Source organism: Tilletiopsis washingtonensis (genome assembly GCF_003144115.1).
Source record: "Tilletiopsis washingtonensis strain MCA 4186 unplaced genomic scaffold FA09scaffold_22, whole genome shotgun sequence".
Lineage (NCBI taxonomy): Eukaryota > Fungi > Basidiomycota > Exobasidiomycetes > Entylomatales > Tilletiopsis > Tilletiopsis washingtonensis.
In genome coordinates this window covers 272,219-289,463 of record NW_020312019.1, presented here as the reverse complement: position 1 = coordinate 289,463, position 17,245 = coordinate 272,219, and the positions used below count along the sequence as shown (strand labels likewise).

The 17,245-nt window shown below is 68.6% G+C and overlaps 6 protein-coding genes across 6 annotated transcripts; 3 read left to right on the top strand and 3 right to left on the bottom strand.

Annotated features, from left to right (window-relative positions):
- The first annotated feature begins 404 nt into the window (after nt 1–404).
- On the top strand, nt 405–3,804 carry FA09DRAFT_141933 (hypothetical protein). The gene has a single exon (XM_025739133.1). It carries the CDS (start codon nt 686–688, stop codon nt 3,506–3,508), a length of 2,823 nt encoding a protein of 940 aa, XP_025595766.1. The 5' UTR covers nt 405–685; the 3' UTR covers nt 3,509–3,804.
- Nucleotides 3,618–5,248, bottom strand: FA09DRAFT_332126 (ribosomal protein L1). The gene is made up of 4 exons (XM_025743325.1): nt 4,998–5,248; nt 4,269–4,725; nt 4,031–4,210; nt 3,618–3,883 (listed from the first exon to the last, which is right to left on the bottom strand). The coding sequence occupies exons 1-4, from the start codon at nt 5,223–5,225 to the stop codon at nt 3,804–3,806; spliced, it is 945 nt and encodes a 314-aa protein (XP_025595765.1). The 5' UTR covers nt 5,226–5,248; the 3' UTR covers nt 3,618–3,803.
- A 127-nt stretch (nt 5,249–5,375) lies between these two features.
- Nucleotides 5,376–7,727, bottom strand: FA09DRAFT_312174 (TLD-domain-containing protein). The gene is made up of 3 exons (XM_025740687.1): nt 7,530–7,727; nt 5,878–7,439; nt 5,376–5,824 (listed from the first exon to the last, which is right to left on the bottom strand). The coding sequence occupies exons 1-3, from the start codon at nt 7,644–7,646 to the stop codon at nt 5,518–5,520; spliced, it is 1,986 nt and encodes a 661-aa protein (XP_025595764.1). The 5' UTR covers nt 7,647–7,727; the 3' UTR covers nt 5,376–5,517.
- A 234-nt stretch (nt 7,728–7,961) lies between these two features.
- Nucleotides 7,962–10,918, top strand: FA09DRAFT_341128 (hypothetical protein; the record flags this gene model as incomplete). The annotated part of the gene is made up of 4 exons (XM_025744404.1): nt 7,962–8,344; nt 8,393–9,647; nt 9,713–10,213; nt 10,271–10,918. The coding sequence occupies 4 exons, from the start codon at nt 7,962–7,964 to the stop codon at nt 10,916–10,918; spliced, it is 2,787 nt and encodes a 928-aa protein (XP_025595763.1).
- Nucleotides 10,919–10,993: 75 nt separating this feature from the next.
- Nucleotides 10,994–13,718, bottom strand: FA09DRAFT_332124 (DUF1253-domain-containing protein). Its single transcript, XM_025743324.1, has 10 exons — nt 13,055–13,718; nt 12,951–12,999; nt 12,747–12,888; nt 12,273–12,692; nt 12,130–12,214; nt 11,829–12,068; nt 11,704–11,775; nt 11,513–11,643; nt 11,359–11,457; nt 10,994–11,298 (listed from the first exon to the last, which is right to left on the bottom strand). The coding sequence occupies exons 1-10, from the start codon at nt 13,604–13,606 to the stop codon at nt 11,022–11,024; spliced, it is 2,067 nt and encodes a 688-aa protein (XP_025595762.1). The 5' UTR covers nt 13,607–13,718; the 3' UTR covers nt 10,994–11,021.
- A 212-nt stretch (nt 13,719–13,930) lies between these two features.
- On the top strand, nt 13,931–16,920 carry FA09DRAFT_312167 (phosphoribosylamine--glycine ligase; the record flags this gene model as incomplete). Its single annotated transcript, XM_025740686.1, has 5 exons — nt 13,931–14,174; nt 14,526–14,592; nt 14,648–14,941; nt 15,018–16,022; nt 16,076–16,920. Coding segments are annotated over exons 1-5 (2,436 nt in total), but the record flags the coding sequence as incomplete, so codon positions are not given.
- Between the last annotated feature and the right edge of the window lie 325 nt (nt 16,921–17,245).

The following is a 17,245-nucleotide window of genomic DNA, read 5'->3' as shown; positions in this document are numbered from 1 at the left end:
GGCATGGCGGACAGCACGCGACGGCGTTAGCTGGCCACGGCACCTCCACCGTATGGCACAGCCGAGCGAGGACACGCAGCCAGGAGTGACGAATTGGCTCCAAATCACCTCGCATGTCGGCCCAGATCAGGTCAGAAGAAGGCGAAAGCGCCAGCCACCGGCAGATCGGGCCTCGCCGCATGCAAGCGCGAGGCGCAACGGCCGGCCACGCGCGCCGAGGCAGGCGCTTGCGGGCGCGCGGGGGGCATGCGCGGCGCGGCGCCACGGCATCGGCGAGGCATGCGGCGGCGGCGCCCGCTGCCGCTCCCGGCAACCGAGCGGGTGCGGCTGCTGGCGCGCCGCGCTGCTCCTTTTTGGCGGCGCCGGGCGCCCTATCAAAGGCCCGCCAGCCCCGCTTTCTCGTCCTCTCCTCCTCCATCTCCCATCCTTGCACCGCTCGCACCCCACCTGGCCACCGTGCCGCGCCCTCTCCCGCGCCGTCGTGGCCTCTGCGCTGCCCTGCCTGCCGCTGCTGCGGCTCGCAGCCTCGGCATCGCCGGCAGCCTCTTCGCCCGCGCCCTCCACTCGCCAGCCGGGGCAGGGGGCGTCGCCTGCTGGCACGGCCTGGCCTGACACACTGCACGCCGTGCTCCGTCGCTTCTAGCGACGCATACATTTAGCATCGTACATTCCCCACACTCACATCATGGTCGCACCCACGGTGCCCGCGCCGCGCAGCCCGCTCGTGCCGCGCGAGCTCAGCGAGGCCAGCGGCAGCAGCAGCGGCGACATGCGGCACACCAAGCGCACCGCCTCGCTCTCGCCCTCGCCGCTCCTCTCCTCGCCGGGCCGCTGGCCCTCCGACGCCGTCTCGCCGCGCCGCCTCGCTCCCGCTGCGCACCCGCACTCGCCGCGCGAGACGTCGCCGCTGGCCTCGCCGCCGCGCTGGGGCAGCCATGCGGCGCCGCGGCGAGCACACAGCGAGCTCAGCGGCCTGGCCGTCGGCATGAGCAGCAGCAGCGACGGCAGCAACAGCAGCGGCAGCCTCTCCTCGGCGCCGCGCTCCTTTGCACGCAGCGTCTCAAACCCCACGCCGCTTGCTGGTGCCCTGGCTGGCGGCGCACGGCATCTCTCCGTCTCGCCGCCGTGTGCCTTCAGTCCGTTTGGCAGCAGCAGCGCCAGCAGCAGTCCGAGCTCCTTGGCGCGGCGGCGCATGTCGACACCCGGCAGTCCGCAGTGCGCCTCGAGCAGCTTCGTAGGCAGCTACGAAGAGTCGCTGCTCTCGGGCCGCATGTCGAGTGTGCCCTCGCGCCCGCTGCTCTTCGCCGCCGAGCTCGGCGTGCTGGGCGCTGCGGCAGGCAGTGCAGCGCGTCGCTGTCCGCCGCATGTGGCGCTGGAGTTTCCGGCGCACTTCTACAGCCTCGAGGGCGTCGCGGCGGCGCCGGTATCGTCGAAGCCCAGCCAGCACAGCCCGTACGTGGGCACCATCGACCTCGAGGCGCACTACGTCGGCCGCCTGCTCGGCCTCGATGCGGCGCAGCGCCCGCCCGGCGCAGATGCGACGGAGCTGCTGGCACGAGCTGCGGCAGAGGCGAAAGCATCGCACGGAGAATGGGCGCCGCATCTCGAAGCGCCTCTCATGGCCAGCGTCGGCGCTGCTGCACCAGTGCCAGGCCGTAGCGGCAGCGATGCAGGCGCTGCACCCGTCTTTCCCGGCTACCGCGTGCCGCCGCAAGGACAGGTGCAGCTGATGATCCAGAACGCGGAGCGTACCGCCGTCAAGCTCTTTCTGGTGCCGTACGACCTGCGCGACATGCCGCCGGGTACCAAGACGTTCGTGCGGCAGAAGTGCCTAGCGCTGCCGGCCGTCACTGCACCTGCGTCGCCGGCGGCGCCAGGCTCGCCTCGCTCATCGCCGGCGGCCAATGCACGGCAAAGCACAGCTGCAGCGCGTGACACGCTACGCTTTGCTGTGCACCTGCAGTTCTGCTCGCCGCCAGCGACGGCACGGAGCAAGGGCGCGCAGGACAGCGCAGCGGACGGCTCGACGTCTTCGACTCGCACGGCGCCGCGCATCTATTTGCACAAGGCGATCCGCGTCGTCTTCACGGCACGCGCCTGCGACGTGCACGAGCGCACGAGCGTCGTGACGGAGACGCCGGGAGGCTCGCGCCGCGGCGCCGAGATGTATGCGCCGTATGCTGGGCCAGGAGAGACGTGGCGCGAGGCGAGACGGCAGGCTAAGAAGGCGCAGCTGCGCAAGGAGCGACTCGCCGAGGAGGAGGAGGCTTGGAAGCGGCTCAACGGGCCGATGCCGCGCGACATTCCGACAGCTGCTTCGCGCGCCGGCACGCCGATGGAGCTGGACGCTGGACTGCCAGGTGCAGACCGAGGCACTCAGGACAGCGCGGCCGCATCGCCACTGCCGCCGACGCCGTCGGGCGCTGCCTCAGCCTCGAGCTCCGCTTCCTCGACAGACGACACCGGCAAGCCGCCCTCAACGCCTGTCTGCTTTCCCGCCGCTACGACCGATGATGGCCTCTCGCATCGCGTGCGCCGCAATGGCGGCCACAAGGTACGCTCCACGCCGCCTGCCGCCATTGCGGCCGAGACACGCACAGAGGAGCAGGCACGTCCTACATCGCCGTCGCACGAGCGCGCCTCTGAGGCGCAGCCGCTGCGCGCAGATAATGCGCAGGAGATGGAGACGTCGCGTGACAGAGCACTGCTCGAGGCCTGGTCTGCGACGCTGCGCCGTGCACCGCCGTCCTACGTCGCCACCAGCAGCAGCAACGGCGCCGGTGCACGACCGGCTTCGCCAGCTGGCATGCGGCCCACCTCACCCACTACTCGTCGTCCACTGTCGCCGCCGATGCTTCTTCCGGCCACTCAGAGCGGCACTCCTCATACGTCGCCGCGCAAGGCGCGCAGCAGCAGCAACACCAGTGCGGGCAGCTCCTCGTCTGCCGCTGCCCCGCCGACATTTGCGACGCAGTCCACGGCAGCGACCTCCACGCCGCACCAGCTGCTCTCGCCCAGCCGCAGTGCCTCGCCGGCGCCGCCTGCGCAGCTGCACGCTCTGCTGGCTCACGGCCTCATGGCGTCGGTCGAGGACCTCTCGCTCTCGCTCAGCGCGGTGGACGAGGACGCAGCCAGCACAAACGGCGCAGGCGGCACGGCGTCGCGGCCCAGTCTCGGACGCAGAGTCTCGTCGGCAGGCAGTGCCGTGTCGGGCAACGAGAGCGACGGGCGTGCACCGAGCCCCAGCGGCCTTCGCGCCCGCGCTCTCTTGGCAGCGACGCCGATGCGCGCTCGCAGCGGCAGCGCCGCCGCCGTGCGCTCGTCGCGCGGCGCCCACCAGGACGCAAGTGCAAGCGACGCTGCTGCAGGCCAGAGACGTCTGCGCGCCGGCTCGCTGCTTGCTGTCGGAGCGAGCGAGGAGCAGGCTGATGCGGCGGGCCGCCGACTCGCCACGGCGAGACAGCGAGGCGCATCGCTTGGCGAGCCGACTATCGAGGACCGACAGTGATGAGGCATCGCTGAGCAATACGGCTATCTTCTCCAGTTCGCATGCCCACACGGCAGATCCCTTCACGACCCTTACCACGCGCGACTGACGCTTCCATTCAAGCCCGTCGCGCTTCATCCTGATCTCTAGCGCCTCCTTTTCCATCCACATCTCACATCGTCCCGCTCCTCGACACTGTCTCCACACACGCACCCATTCAGTCCATCTCAGCTCATCGTCATCATCACCAATCATCCATCGCAATGACCAGCCATCTCCCTCGTGCGCCTCCGCCCTGCCCTGCAGCGCCACACCTTCAGTAGATGTCTGCCAGGCTCAGCTTGATGCCGGGGCCCTGTGTGCTGGAGAGGTGGATCTGCTTGATGACGCCTTGTGCTGCGGGGCGGGTGCACGGTCAGCCTCGCAGTCTCTCTCTAGCGCCCGCCTGCTCAGCAGAGAAGCCTGCACCCTTCGAGCTGCCGCCATGCCTCAAGCTTGGCCCTGCCCTGCGTCCTGGCCGTAATCTCCTCTCGCGAGACTCACCCTTCTTCATCTCGCCGGCACTCCGCGCAATCGGCTCCTTTGCGCCCACCACGACGCCCTGCTGTACACCTGCCGCCGCAGCCGAGCCAAGACCGCTCGTAGCGCGCTCCACCACGGCGCCCAGGAAGGCGGCAATGTTGGAGCGCAGTGACGGAATCGGGTGATGCAGCCGTGCCACCGCTATGAGCAACGTCCTCGTGTCAGCGCAGCAGCAGTCAGACTAGCCGCAAGGACTCACCGGTCCGCACGACACCGTTGCGGTCGCCTCGCCAGTCCATGGCGCCCTGCGCCTCGAGGATCGCCGTCTTCATCTCCTCCTCGCCCTCCACCACCGTGCCGCGCTTCGCCGACGGCATGAGACCTTTTGGGCCGAGACTCCTGGCCAGCGCCTTTGCGATCTGCGGCACGAGGTCGGGCGTGGCGAGCACCTTTGAGAAGTCGCTGACGCGTCCGCTGACGACGTCTGCAATCAGCTCGGCACCGCCGACGGTGATGGGCTCGCCGGCGGCAGCCTGCCGGCGTGCCAGGACGCCAGCAGCCGAGTCCTCCGAGGCGAAGATGAGCAGCTTCTCGGGCTTGGTGCGTGCCGAGTAGGGCAGCGAGATGCGCCCGCGCAGTGCGTTGGCGACGTGCGACGAAACGGTGGTGACGACGTGCAGCTCGTAGGCGGCGAGCGGCCGCGTGACCTCGACAGCCTAGTGGAAGACGAGTGAGCTACACTGCGGAAGCGCGGCTGGGCCAGCGGCGGCGGCTGAGATGGAATGCAGGGCGGAGCAAGTGAGAGCAAATGGCCAGAAACCCAGAATAAGAAGGCTGACCACCTATCATCGCCCGCTTCTGTCCAGCAGCGCTGTCATGCTCCTTCCTCCCGACCGAGGAGCACTTGTCTCTCCTGACCGCCTAGCTGCAGCTCCGCCTCGCCTCGCCTGTTCCTGGTGCCACACATCGCCCAGCAGCTCCTGCTCACCTGCAGCACGCGCACGGCATCCTCGAGCCCCAGCACAGGCTCCTCCTTCTTGACCTCCGTCTCGCCGCTGGCAGCCGCCTTTGCGGCGCGCTCGGCGCGGCGCAGGCGCTTTGCGGCATCGCGGCCGCGGCCCGGCGGGTTCTTGGCCAGCGCGGCCGACGAGGTGGCGAAGGAGCGCGACGACGACGCGAGCGCCAGGCGCACGGGCCGCAGAGTGTGCAGAGACATGGTGCTCTGCTGGCGCGAGACAGGGCGTGGAGAGGGCGGCGGGAAGGAAGCGGCGCGGCGCTGCAGGTGCAAGATGAGCAAGGGCCGCTCCGCCGCCAGGCGCACTGCGCACGTGACGCGTGCGCCTGGCGGCCACTCCGCCAGCCTCCAGCAGCGGCTCCACTCGATCCTGCTCTCGGCGCTTCCTCGTCTGCTAGTATGCGTGCCAACACAAGGTACACATCTGCAGCATATGTGCTGCATGCTCAGCCGCCTTCAGACATCTCAATGCTCGTCGTGGCGCCGAGCATGCCTAGTCTATTCCGACGGCCCACACCTCGACACACAGCACCTCAAAGCGCTCCTCCTTGGCGTCCGCCTCCGTCTTGACGTCTGCGTCGCCCTCGCACAGCACGTCGTTGTCAAACGCCGGGCAGCGCGCCGAGACGCCGTGCTCGAGGCGCCCGTCGAGCCAGAGGCCGTAGCGCCCGTCGCCGCCGCCGAAGGAGAGGAACGAGTGCTCCGTCAACGCCACGTAGTCGTTGCGCCCCGTCCAGCGGAACACTTTGATGGCATCGTCGGCAGTCGAGGAGGATCCGCGCGTCGTCTTCCACAGGAAACTGGAGGTAGATGTCTTAGCTGAGTAATCAGCATGGGACAGAGTCTCACTCACCATTCGCCCGAGCCGTAGTAGCTGCTCTGCGATCGTAGCCGCTCGTTGAGGTATGCGCCAAAAACATTCTCCCGCGAGTCGATGACGGCCACGACGATGCCCGCGTCTTTGAGCTCCAGGCCGCCTCCCACACGTCGTGACTCGCCCAGTGCTGCCCGTGCCTCTCTGCTGGCACCGCGCAGCCAGCCCTCCTTTACCTCCTCGCTGTCTCCGCGGGCTGCGCCGGACGAGGAGAGGCCCGAGGCGACGTTTGCGTACATCGTCTGCAGCGAGATGCCGTGCTGATCGAGGTTGTAGAGCAGCTTCCACGTCTTGCCCAGCTGCGAGCGCGGCGGCAGCTGGGCCTGCAGGCGCGAGGCATGCCAGTGTGTGATGCACGTCTCGCTCTCCTCGGCGCGCCCAACGAGCGTGACGGGAATGGGCTGCCGTGTTGCGGAAGGTGAGGCGGCTGGCAAAGACCAGGAGCCGGTGTTCCAGCGCTGAGGCGTGCCGGCAGCGAAGCCCGGCGCGCCGGAGAGCGTGGCGCCGCTGGTGGAGCCGAGCGTGGAGCCACGTCGAGGCGCGGAGGAAGGCCCGCCGGACGAGGAAGTGCCGAAGGGTGTCGAGGAGGAATAGTCTGCAGCATGCGCCAGACCCCGCTTGGGCGCAGAGGCAGAGCTGCTCGTCGAGCTAGACGAGGGTCGTCTCTCCTTGGCGCCAGCACCATCTCTCCCCGCCCTTTGCCTCATCCTCTCTGCATAGATGCGAGCATCCTCCTCCTCACCGCTTGAACCATCGCCGGGCGGCACGACAAAGTCGGCCACCGACGGCAGGTGCTCAACGATGCCGGCGGGAAGGCCGCGCAATGAGCCCCACGTGCGCTTCAGGCTGCCCGTCCAGCCCTGCTCCTCTTCCTGCTGGCTTTGCTTCTCCCGCTCCTGCGCCGCTGGCTGTGCTGTAGAGAAGTACTCCTGCCGCGCCGTGTGTGGAGAAGCGGGAATGGCCATGGGGCTCAGCCGCGCGTCCGTCATCGCCTCGAGGTCGTCGCCCATCAGAGCCGGCGGCTTCGGCAGGCGTCGCAGTGTCTCTTCTGGCGAGCGCTCGAATGCCGCGAAGAAGTCTTCCTCAGCCTGCCGCGACTGCGACGCCGTTCTGCCCGCGGAAGTGCCCGTGCTGATGCGCGGCGAGCGTGCGGCAGCCTGTGCGGCCAGCTTGCGCTCCGTAGGCCGCAGGTCGATGATCGGCGGGCTCTCCCTGCCCTTGCCTGCTGCAGCAGCGCCGGCAGAGGCGGAGCTGGAGAGCGTGGCCTGCTCAAAGGCGGCGAAGAAGGCGTCGTCTGCGGCGTTGAAGCCCAGCCCGCCGCTGTTGCCCGCCGTGGTGGAGGGCAGCGGCGTGGCGGTGGAGGAGGAGGCGAGCGAGTCCCACGCCGACCAGTCGGGCTGCGACGTCGGCGCCGCAGCAGACGGTGAAGCAGAAGAGCTTGCGCCGGCATCGATGCCCCAGTCGAGCGCCGACGAGGAGCCGACAAAGGCGCCAAAGTCGGCGCTGGACTGCCGCCGCGCGTAGGCCGGGCGGGGCGTGCTCTGCAGCAGGCGAGGATAGCGTCAGCGATGCGCCTGCCTCAGCGAGCGGCTGGTATCTGATGCCAGTCGACACGATAGCCGGCCACTCACAGCTGCTGACTGCGGCGTCCGCACAGCGCTGTCGTCGCCCACGGCCGCTGCTGCTGCCGCTGCACGCGCGGCGAGCGAGCTGAGCCCGCGCTGCGGCTGCGGGCGAGGCGAGACCATGCTGCTCAGCGGACTCTCAGCGCTCTGCCAGAGTAAGGCCAGAGGAATCGGAAGGCGAGAGGTGCGACGAGGAGGATGTGGTGAGCAGCCAGGGGCGGGAATGGCTATTCTAGGGAGGACGCCGGCCGTGCGCACTGCCAGCTCAGCGCAGCGGCGCGTGGGAACACCCGCCAGGGTCAATACAGCAGCGAGCGCCGGGACTTGAAGTGCGCAATACAACCTCAGCCTCGACCTTCTCGTGCGCTCCGGCCTTCTCCCTCTCCACCATCCTCCCTCGCTGCCTTCTGCGTGGCCCGCCGCACGCACCCGCCCGCCATGGCCGCCGCGCCCTCGCTCTCCTCCAAGCTCGGCGGCACCATCGGCTTCTCGCTGCCGGGCCCGGCCGCACCCGGCACGCTCTCGGCCGCCGGCGGTGCGCGGCGAGCGGCGCCCGAGCTCGTCGTGCCCTTTGCGCTACCGACGCTGCGCGAGCGCACAAAGTGGGAGGAGCGCAGGGACAGAGAGCTGCGCGAGGAGGAAGAGCGCAGAGCACAGCAGCAGCGCCTGGCAGACGGTGACGATGCGGAGATGGCAGAAGAGCAGGCAGAGGAGGAACAGGACGAGCTGGAAGAGGCAGTCGAGGGAAAGGGCAAGGGCAAGGGCAAGGGCAAGGGCAAGCAGGCCTCGCCGGCCCCCGCAGCGCTGAGCATTGCCGACAGGTGAGTTGCTCTCATCTTCGTATCTCGCCCTAGGCTCATCCCTCGCAGCGCCATCCTCCTGCAATCGCTGCGCCAGTCGCGTCTCCTCCACCTCACCTCGCTGCTGCCCGTCTTCTCGACACGGCAGCGCAACGGCATCACCTATCCGGTCACGCAGCGCCTGCCGCGTGCGCTCGATCCGCGCAAGCCGCACGTGCTGCTGCAGCTGGGCCGCGTGGAGATCCGCTGTGGGCCGCACGTCTTTGGCGGCACCAAGGTGTGGGAGGTGCGCGAGGAGGAGCCAAAGCCCGGCACCGCCGCTGCGGCCTCAAGCAGCGCCGGAGCGTCGAGCTCATCAGCTGCTCCTCCTACCGCTGCCTCGACGTCCTCTTCCTCCAAGCACGTGCCCTTTGCGCCGTCACGTCTGCCCTCTGCGCACGCACCGCCAGCGCCGCCGGCACCTAAGCCGCGGCCGCCAATCTCGCCTGCGCTCGTCACGCGTGTCAACGAGAAGGCAGCGACGGACCCGGCGCTGCAGGCGCTGCTGCACGCGGCGGCGTCGGGCTCGGCGACGTCGGAGCAGCTGCACCATCTCGGCGTCTGGATCGGCGGCGTGACGGAGGAGCTGAGGAAGGAGGGCCTGCTGGAGGACCCAAAGGCGAGCGGCACCTCGACGTCTGCGAGTGCGCAGACAAAGACGGCGACTCAGGGAGCCACTGCTCCTGCTGCGACGCCCGGACCACCGCCTGGCTCGCGCGGTGCAGCCAGCACGAGCACCTCTGCTCCCGCCGCTTCTGCTTCTTCCGCGCCCGCCGCGCCATCAGCGCCGGCAGCGTCCAAGCCCAGCTCCTCCTCTGCTCCCGTAGCAGCATCGACGAGCGCTGCATCATCAGCAACGCCGGCCGCGCCCGTGCCTATCCTCATTCTCGAGTACCGCGAAAACCCGTCGGCGCGCTTCTCGCTGCCCATTTGGCGCGATGCCAGCATCGAGCGGCGCACCGCCATTCCCGCTGCCGTCGCCGAGGCGAGCCAGCAGGCCGGCGCGGAGAAGCGCACCGGATCTCGTGTCGCCCGTGGCTCGCCAGCACGCATCCGTATTACGTTCTTCCTGCCGCTCCCTGGCTCCGAGGCGCTGCCGGCCGGCCTGAAAGATGCGCCGCCGGCACGTGCGCCAATCACTTGGACGTTGGAGGGCGTCAGCGAGGCGTTGTGGGATGCCTTCGGTCGCTTTGAGGCGTGCCGTACGTGGGACGAGAAGGGCATGGAGATGCAGCACAAGGAGAGCGCGGTGCGCGATGAGACGATCAGAGAGACTGCCAGACTCGTGAGTGTCGCTATTGCTTTGCACGTTGCACAGACCTGACTGGCTGACACGCTGTTGCACTCCAGGTGGCAGCCTTGCCTCGCTCCAAGCCGCTCGCCTACTCCGTGCCCGCAGCTTTGATTCCGAAGGGTCTCGAGGAGCATCTCTCGGACAAGTTCGGCGTGCGCATCATGCAAATTGCCGGGCGCCCCAGCGCCAAGCGCAAGATCGCCAGCGGAGGTGCTGGCGGTCCTGCAGGGCCATCAATGCCCATCGTCTCCGAGGAGAAGTCCCACGGAAGCGGCAGTGGCGCGACGGGCACAGCGACCAGCAACGCAAGTCGCGCTCTCTTCCGTGGACCTGCAGCTGCCACATCATCCTCTACTGTGGCAGCAACTGGGCCCGCAGGAGAGGTGGAGCCACCGAAGAAGCGCAAGCGCCACGTCGCAACGCACAATCCCGATGGCAGCCGCAAGAGTTGTGGCGCCTGCGGCACACTGTCGACGCCAATGTGGCGACGCGGCCCCGCCGGCCCCAGCCAGCTCTGCAATGCCTGTGGCGCGAGATGGAAGGCTGGTCGACTTGTGGTGAGTCCGGCGCTGTCAGTCCCTCACACTTGTGCGCTGATGCCAGTGTCCCCACAGGTACCGGACGTGCCTCCGCCGCCGAAGTACGATGAGGAGAAGCCAGTGCGCCGTGGCGCCTCGAAGGCCGGCGCTTCCTCGGCGCCCGAGGCCTCAGGCTCCACAGCAAAGCCAGCCTCTTCTGCAGCGCCGGCATCGACGTCCGCAGCTCCTGCGCCCATCATTCCGGCCTCTTCAGGGCCGATGCTCTCGGCGCCCAGCGGCACGGCGTCCATCTCCATTCCGCACACGATGCCGCCCGGCGTCCTGCCCCGCACCCACGCGCATGGCCCCATGCTTAGCAGTGCGCCTCACAGCGGCGCCTCGTCGCCGGCTGCCGGCGGCAGCGTCTCTCCATTCATCGACGGCTCGCCCATGTCCAACGACAGCGGTCTCTCCTTCCCGCCGCACCCTCATCCGCCACACCCTCTCATGCACGCCCACTCGCTGCACCGCGCCACGCCCGAGCTCAGCGTCGGCCTGCCGCCGTCGGCGTTCCTCATGAGCGGCGCCGCGCCCTCGCCGCACAAGTCGCTCCTCGCCGACGAGCCCGAGGACGTCGAGATGGACACGTCGTGGGCTGCGCGCAGCAGCCTCAGCCCAGACACCAGCACCTCGCACGCCGACCTGGCGGCGGCCATGCCTCGCGCACCTGTGAGAATGCCCTAGCCCGGATGCAGTTGGCAGAGCGAGCCGCAATCACCACGCGTCACCTGTGCGACTGTGTCTGAGACTGATAGAAGGCAGCGCATCTCATTGCCCTGGCCTCCGCCTAGGTGAACCGCCAGTTGCTCTTCTCCTCCGTGACCATACGCTGCGCCTGCGCAGAGCCGACGATGCGCTGCAGGCGCATGAGGTCGTAGCGCGAGTAGGCCGCGAGCACGCTGACGTCTGCGGCGTCGAGCTCCGGCTCCTCGTCGTCGTCCTCGGCAGCGGCGCCGGCACGCGCCTGCCGCGGCGCGAAGGGGAAGGAGAGAAACTCGGCGTAGAACGACGGACGCTCGGGCAGCGCGTAGAAGACGAGCGTCTGGGCGCCGCGAAGCACGTAGCTGCGGGCAGGACGGTGAGCGGGAGAGCCAGGCAGGCTGAAAGCAAAGACGACAACGCACCGCCGGTAGAAGTGGAAGCGCTCAGTGACGAGCAAGAACGCCTTCTTGCCGGAGAAGAAGGCCTGCCGCGCCCGCGAGATGTCCTTGTTCGAGGAGTACCTGCAGCCGGGATCAGTCGCTGAGGCAGCATGGCAGCACAAGATCGGCTGCTCACTCGGAGATGGCGGCAAATGAGACGTCCTGCTTGCGCAGGTAGGCGTCGAGCCGGACAAAGTCGAAGTACGAGGGCACGAAGATCAGCGTCTTGGTGGCGCTCACGGCCGACTTGAGCAGGAGAGGCAGCGTCTGCGGGGACAGCGAGATGAGCAACTCTCCGAAGAGCAGGCGAGCAGAGGAGCAGCTCACCTTGTTCGTGAAGTGCTGGAAGCGCAGATCGGCCTCGGCGTTGAGATTTGCACAGTCGAAGCGCGTGAAGTTCTGGCAGCAGTGTCAGCAGGCTGCATCACAGTGCGATGCCGCTCCTCTCTCACCTGCCGAATGCCCTCTCTGATCTCTCCCATCACACCCTCCTCCTTGACGCCCGCGCGCCGCTTGCCCGCCACATTGACGAGGCCACGCCACAGCGAGCGCATCTCGGGCGCGTCGTATGCCGAGAGCAGGATCGTCTGGCGCATGTGCGGTGCGCGGCCATCGAGGTACCACTGCCGCACACGCGCGAAGTCGGTGTCGTGCGAGGCCTTGGGAATGGCGGAGAGGTGCGAGAAGACGTACTGCGGCGCCGAGAAGGTGTCAGCCGCAGCGCCACACAGGCACGAGAATCTCACGACTGACCTGGACGTGCTCCCAGTTCTGCATCTGCATGATGTCAAGCTGATCGCCAATGACGATCTCGATGGAGCTCAGGAAGTCTGCATCCCTGGCGAGCGCTTGTCTCAGCACCGTCTAAGCTGAGCAGCGCGGCTTGCAGTACTTACTTGTCCTTCTCAATCGCCAGTCGCAGGCCGAGCGGCGATGCGACGACGATGTCGCTCTCATACCAGCCGCTGAAGGCGCGCCAGTTCTTGCGCGTGATCTTGACGCCCATGCGGAAGTTGTCGTCTGCGTTGCCAGCAAAGATCTGCGCGTGGTCTCCCGTCGACTCGCCAGCAGATGCGGCGGCCTCAAGCAGCGGATCCGGGCCGAACTCGCGCTCGAAGCGAGACTGGTTGTCGTTCTGCTCGCAGCCGGACAGGGCAAAGAGCGTCGACAGCCACTCGTACGCAGTCGAACGCAGCGGCGCAAGGACAAGCAGCGTAGGCCGAGTGAAGCCTTGGTCGCGCGGCGCTACGAGCGCCGTGCCGTTCGAGGCCGCACGCGCCAGCTTCTCGTTGTTGCGCAGAATCCGCCGGCGAGTCCTGCAAGGCCGCCGGTATTAGCTGGATGAAGCGCAGCAGAGGCAAAGAACGCACTTGGTGAGGTGGCTCATGGCATGCGTGGCCAGCACCTGACGCATGTCTGCCCGCTCGCGGCGCGAGTGCGGCACGTGCGAGTGCAGCAGATCGCCGTAGCCGCTGATGCAGCTCAGCAGCGAGCGCTGCTCCTTCGTCATGGCTGCGCATTACGTGTGAGCGTTGCCTAGGGACAGGCATGACAGACAGGACGAGTATACGCACGCGCTTGTGACCGCAGCTTGCTGAGCGCAGCTAGCACGTTCGCGTGGGGCTGGCGCAGGAGTCAGATCGGCGCGTCTGCGGGCTTGACACACGGGCGCACTCACCTTTGCCTCCACCTCCTCAATGCCCTGCACGCGCGCCCGTCGTGCTGCTGCTCCAAGCAGAGCTGCGCGCTTCGCGTCCGCCCCCTCGCTCCACTCCAGCGGCAGTGCGCCGTCCTGCGCGTTTGGGAAGCGGCTCTGCAGCAGCTCGGCATGGCAGCCGGCACCCTCGGACGCAAAGTGCGCCTCGAAGCCGTCCACGGCCGCGGCGGGCTTGGCACTGCTGCCAGCCGCGGCATCGTCGTCCTCGTCAGAGCTGTGCGCTGCCTCGAGGGCCTCTTCCACCTCGGCCTCGGCACCGGCCAGAGCCGGCAGCTCGCCGCGGCGTTCGGCGCGCACGGCGGCGCTGGCCTTTGCATGCAGGCGCTCGACGGCGCTGGGTGCAGACTCGGAGCCCGCTGCGTCTGCTTCGGCGGCACTGTGTCCCAGGCGGCGGCGTGTGGCGGGCGAGGCGGCGAGCAGCGAGCGCCGGCGCTTGTGCGGCTTTGTGGCGCTGACGTTGACGAGGGTGAGGAGGGCGGTGGTGGGCGACGAGAGCAGGTCGGGCGTCGGCATGGCGGCGGAGAGGCAGGCGCGCGTGCGCCGGTGTATGTATAGCGTGTGCGGCGGTGCGAGTGACGACGCAGGCGACAAGAACGGCTGTCTGAGGGTCTTGCTTGGTGTGGTGAGGGCGAGATGGAGGGCGCCGGCGGGCGAAGTCGAGGCAAGGCGCCGCCAGATAATTCTCGCGCCTGCGCCGCGGTCGCCGCGGAGATGGCCGCCGCCAAATTCTGCGGCAGGAGAGCAGCGGGAAGAGCTTCGCGGCCGCGCAGTGCAACGCGCGCCGCGGTCCAGATCCTCTGACTCGCCCGCCTGGCGGCGCCGTTCCTTCTCTCCACACACTCATCTCACTCTCACCATGGCACTCCCTGCACCTGCGCCGCTGCGCGTGCTTCTCCTCGGCGCCGGCGGGCGCGAGCATGCGCTGGCCGCACACCTCCTCGCCTCGCCGCGCGTGCAGCACGTGTACGTCGCGCCCGGCAACGGCGGCACCGCCATGCCACCGCGCGCCAGCAACGTCGATGTGCCTGCCACGCCGGCCGACGGCTTCGCGGCCATTGTGCAGTGGGCCGTGCAGCAGCAGGTGAGTGCGGTCGCCAGACGGCGGCGGCGAAGGCTTCAAAGAGCGGGAGTCACAGGGAGCCGGCTGCGAGGCAACTCTCGTGCGCGTAGCCAGAGAGAGGGCACTCCTCTGCAGCACAGCCAGGCAGAGCAGCTTGGAGGAACGTAGGCAGAGCAGGCGCGGAGAGGAATATGCTGCCGGGCATGGACCGTCAGAGGCGAATTCTGCTCTGACATGGCCAGTACGACAGCTCCTGGCTCCTGTGCGCGGTCATGCAGCGCGAGTGCGCAGTCACTTGCGATCGTGCTGGCAACAGCGCGTGCCGTTGCACAAACCACGCCTGACGGAGCTCTATGCTGATACCTCTCGCAGATCAACCTCTGCATTCCCGGCCCTGAGCAGCCGCTCGTCGACGGCGTCGAGGCCGCCTTCCGCGCTGGTGCGTCTGCTGCTGTGGATCCGCCGTGCGCTCTCCGCTCACCCGCGTGCTGCAGTCGGCATTCCCGTTTTCGGCCCGTCACCCATCGCCGCCCAGATGGAGGGCAGCAAGACGCTTGCCAAGGCCTTCATGGCGCGGCACAACATCCCCACGGCCGCCTTTGCCGCCTTCGACGCGACGCAGCTCGTCGACGCGCGCAACTTTGTGCGCAGCTGCGGCGGCGCCCAGCGCGTCGTGCTCAAGGCCAGCGGCCTGGCCGCCGGCAAGGGCGTGCTGCTGCCCGAGACGGAGGAGGAGTGCGAGGAGGGCCTGCAGGACATTCTCGTGCGCAAGACGTTCGGCGAGGCTGGTGAGTGTAGTGCCGGCGCGATGCGGCTGGCATCGCAGCGCCTGGCTGTGCACCTACTGACGGAGCTGTGCGCCAGGCTCGTCGCTGCTCATCGAGGCGCGCCTCTCTGGCCCCGAGCTCTCGATCCTGACCTTTTCGGACGGCTACAGCACCTACTCGCTGCCGTGCTGCCAGGACCACAAGCGCATCGGCGAGGGCGACACGGGCCCGAACACGGGCGGCATGGGCGCCTACACGCCCGCGCCCGAGGGCCTCGTGCCTGGCATGACCGAGCGCATCGAGCGCGAGATCATTGCGCCGTCGATTGCCGGCATGCGGCGCGACGGCTTCCCCTTCGTCGGCCTGCTCTTCACCGGCATCATGCTCACCGAGCAGGGCCCGCAGGTGCTGGAGTACAATGTTCGCTTCGGTGACCCCGAGACGGAGGCCGCGCTCGAGCTCATCGACGTCTCGAACGGCGTCGGCCTCGCCGAGCTCATGCTGGCGTGCGTCGAGCGCCGCCTTGACTCGGTCGTGTGCCAGACGCGGCCTGGCGCTGCCGTCTCCGTCGTGCTTGCCTCGGGCGGCTACCCGGGCAAGTACAGCACGGGCGTGCCGATCACCATCGGCGAGCTGCCGGCCGGCGTCAAGGTTTACCACGCCGGCACGAAGCGCGGCCCGGCTGGCGAGCTGCTCACGGCTGGCGGCCGCGTGCTTGTCGTCTCTGCCGCCGGCGAGACGCTGCAGGACGCTGTCAAGCTCGCATACGCGGGCGTGGACTGCATCTCGTTCGAGGGCATGGTGGTGCGCCGGGACATTGCGCACCGCGCTCTCAAGCCCGCTCAGGCAGCTGCAAGTCAGGGCGGCCTGACGTATGCCCAGGCGGGCGTGGACGTGGACGCGGGCAACGCGCTCGTCGAGGCCATCAAGCCGGCGGCCAAGAGCACACGGCGGCCAGGCTGCGACGCCAGCCTGGGCGGCTTCGGCGGCGTGTTCGACCTCAAGGCCTGCCAGTTCAAGGACCCCGTCCTTGTCAGCGGCACGGACGGCGTGGGCACCAAGCTGCGCGTGGCTATTGACGCCAAGAAGCACGACAGCGTCGGTGAGTGTTGCGCGGCCGCCTGACTCGCGCCTCCGCTTACTGGATCCGACCAGGCATCGACCTTGTGGCCATGTCCGTCAACGACCTGCTGGTGCAGGGCGCCGCGCCGCTCTACTTCCTCGACTACTTTGCGTGCAGCAAGCTCGACGTGCCGATTGCCTCGGCTGTCGTTGCCGGTGTCGCCGCCGGCTGCCGGCAGTCGCACTGCGGCCTCATCGGCGGCGAGACGGCCGAGATGCCGGGCATGTACGAGGGCGACGACTACGACCTGGCCGGCTTTGCCGTCGGCGCCGTCGAGCGCGAGCTGCTGCTGCCGCGCGTCGACGCCGTGCAGGCCGGCGACGTGCTGCTCGGCCTGCGCTCGTCGGGCGTGCACTCCAACGGCTTCTCGCTCGTGCGCAAGATCGTCGAGCGGGGCGCCGCCCAGCTCTCTGCGCCTACGCCCTTTGCCTCTCCCAAGGGCCACGCCACGCTCGCCGAGGCACTGCTTGAGCCCACGCGCATCTACGTCGATGCCCTCTCGCCGCTGCTCGGCCTCGCCGACGGCGCCGCGCCGCACGCCAGCTGGAAGGGCCTGCGCGCCCTGTCGCACATCACCGGCGGCGGCTTCACGGACAACATCCCGCGCATCCTGCCGGCGCACCTCGGCGCCGTCGTCGACGTGAGCGCGTGGCAGCAGCCGCCGCTGTTCGCCTGGCTGCAGAAGGTCGGCGGCGTCGAGGCCAAGGAGATGTGCCGCACATTCAACTGCGGCATCGGCATGGTGCTCGTCGTGGCCAAGGAGAGCGTGGAGGGCGTGCTCGAGGCGCTCGCACAGGGCGGCGAGAAGGACGTCGTCACCATGGGCACCGTGCAGGAGGGCGCCGGCGTGCGGTACACGGGCTTCGAGTCGTGGAGCTCATAGCCGCGGTACTGCTGCAAGATGTGGTCTTCCGTGCAATGTCATTATAGATTGGACTCGACCTTACCGCAGAGGCGAAGCGTGTCGCATGCGTGGCGGGCTCGAGGCTGCTTCTCCGCCGCGTCGCTGCACACCTTGAGCTTGGCAGCGCACTCGCCTCAGCTGCAAGCGGAGGGCATGTGTCCGCAGGGACGCAGCAGGCAGGACCGGTGAGCCCGAGGTCTGCCAGCAAGCTTGCAGCGGTGCGGTGTCCCGGCGGCTCGGACCGGTGAGCATGTGGTGCGGGGTACACGACGCTACGGCCAAGTCGGAGCGGGCATCC

Bases quoted from the DNA above. Each gene is read 5' to 3' on its own strand.
- FA09DRAFT_141933 (XM_025739133.1), top strand. From the start codon at position 686: ATGGTCGCACCCACGGTGCCCGCGCCGCGCAGCCCGCTCGTGCCGCGC.
- FA09DRAFT_332126 (XM_025743325.1), bottom strand. From the start codon at position 5,225: ATGTCTCTGCACACTCTGCGGCCCGTGCGCCTGGCGCTCGCGTCGTCG. The intron at 4,726-4,997 runs GTGAGCAGGAGC...GTCTTCCACTAG, and splicing joins ATGCCGTGCGCGTGCTGCAG to GCTGTCGAGGTCACGCGGCC. The intron at 3,884-4,030 runs GTGAGTCTCGCG...CCCGCCCCGCAG, and splicing joins TGCCGGCGAGATGAAGAAGG to CACAAGGCGTCATCAAGCAG.
- FA09DRAFT_312174 (XM_025740687.1), bottom strand. From the start codon at position 7,646: ATGGTCTCGCCTCGCCCGCAGCCGCAGCGCGGGCTCAGCTCGCTCGCC. The intron at 7,440-7,529 runs GTGAGTGGCCGG...CGCCTGCTGCAG, and splicing joins GGACGCCGCAGTCAGCAGCT to AGCACGCCCCGCCCGGCCTA. The intron at 5,825-5,877 runs GTGAGTGAGACT...ATCTACCTCCAG, and splicing joins TACTACGGCTCGGGCGAATG to TTTCCTGTGGAAGACGACGC.
- FA09DRAFT_332124 (XM_025743324.1), bottom strand. From the start codon at position 13,606: ATGCCGACGCCCGACCTGCTCTCGTCGCCCACCACCGCCCTCCTCACC. The intron at 12,889-12,950 runs GTGCGTATACTC...CGTAATGCGCAG, and splicing joins CAAGCTGCGGTCACAAGCGC to CCATGACGAAGGAGCAGCGC. The intron at 12,693-12,746 runs GTGCGTTCTTTG...GCGGCCTTGCAG, and splicing joins GCCATGAGCCACCTCACCAA to GACTCGCCGGCGGATTCTGC.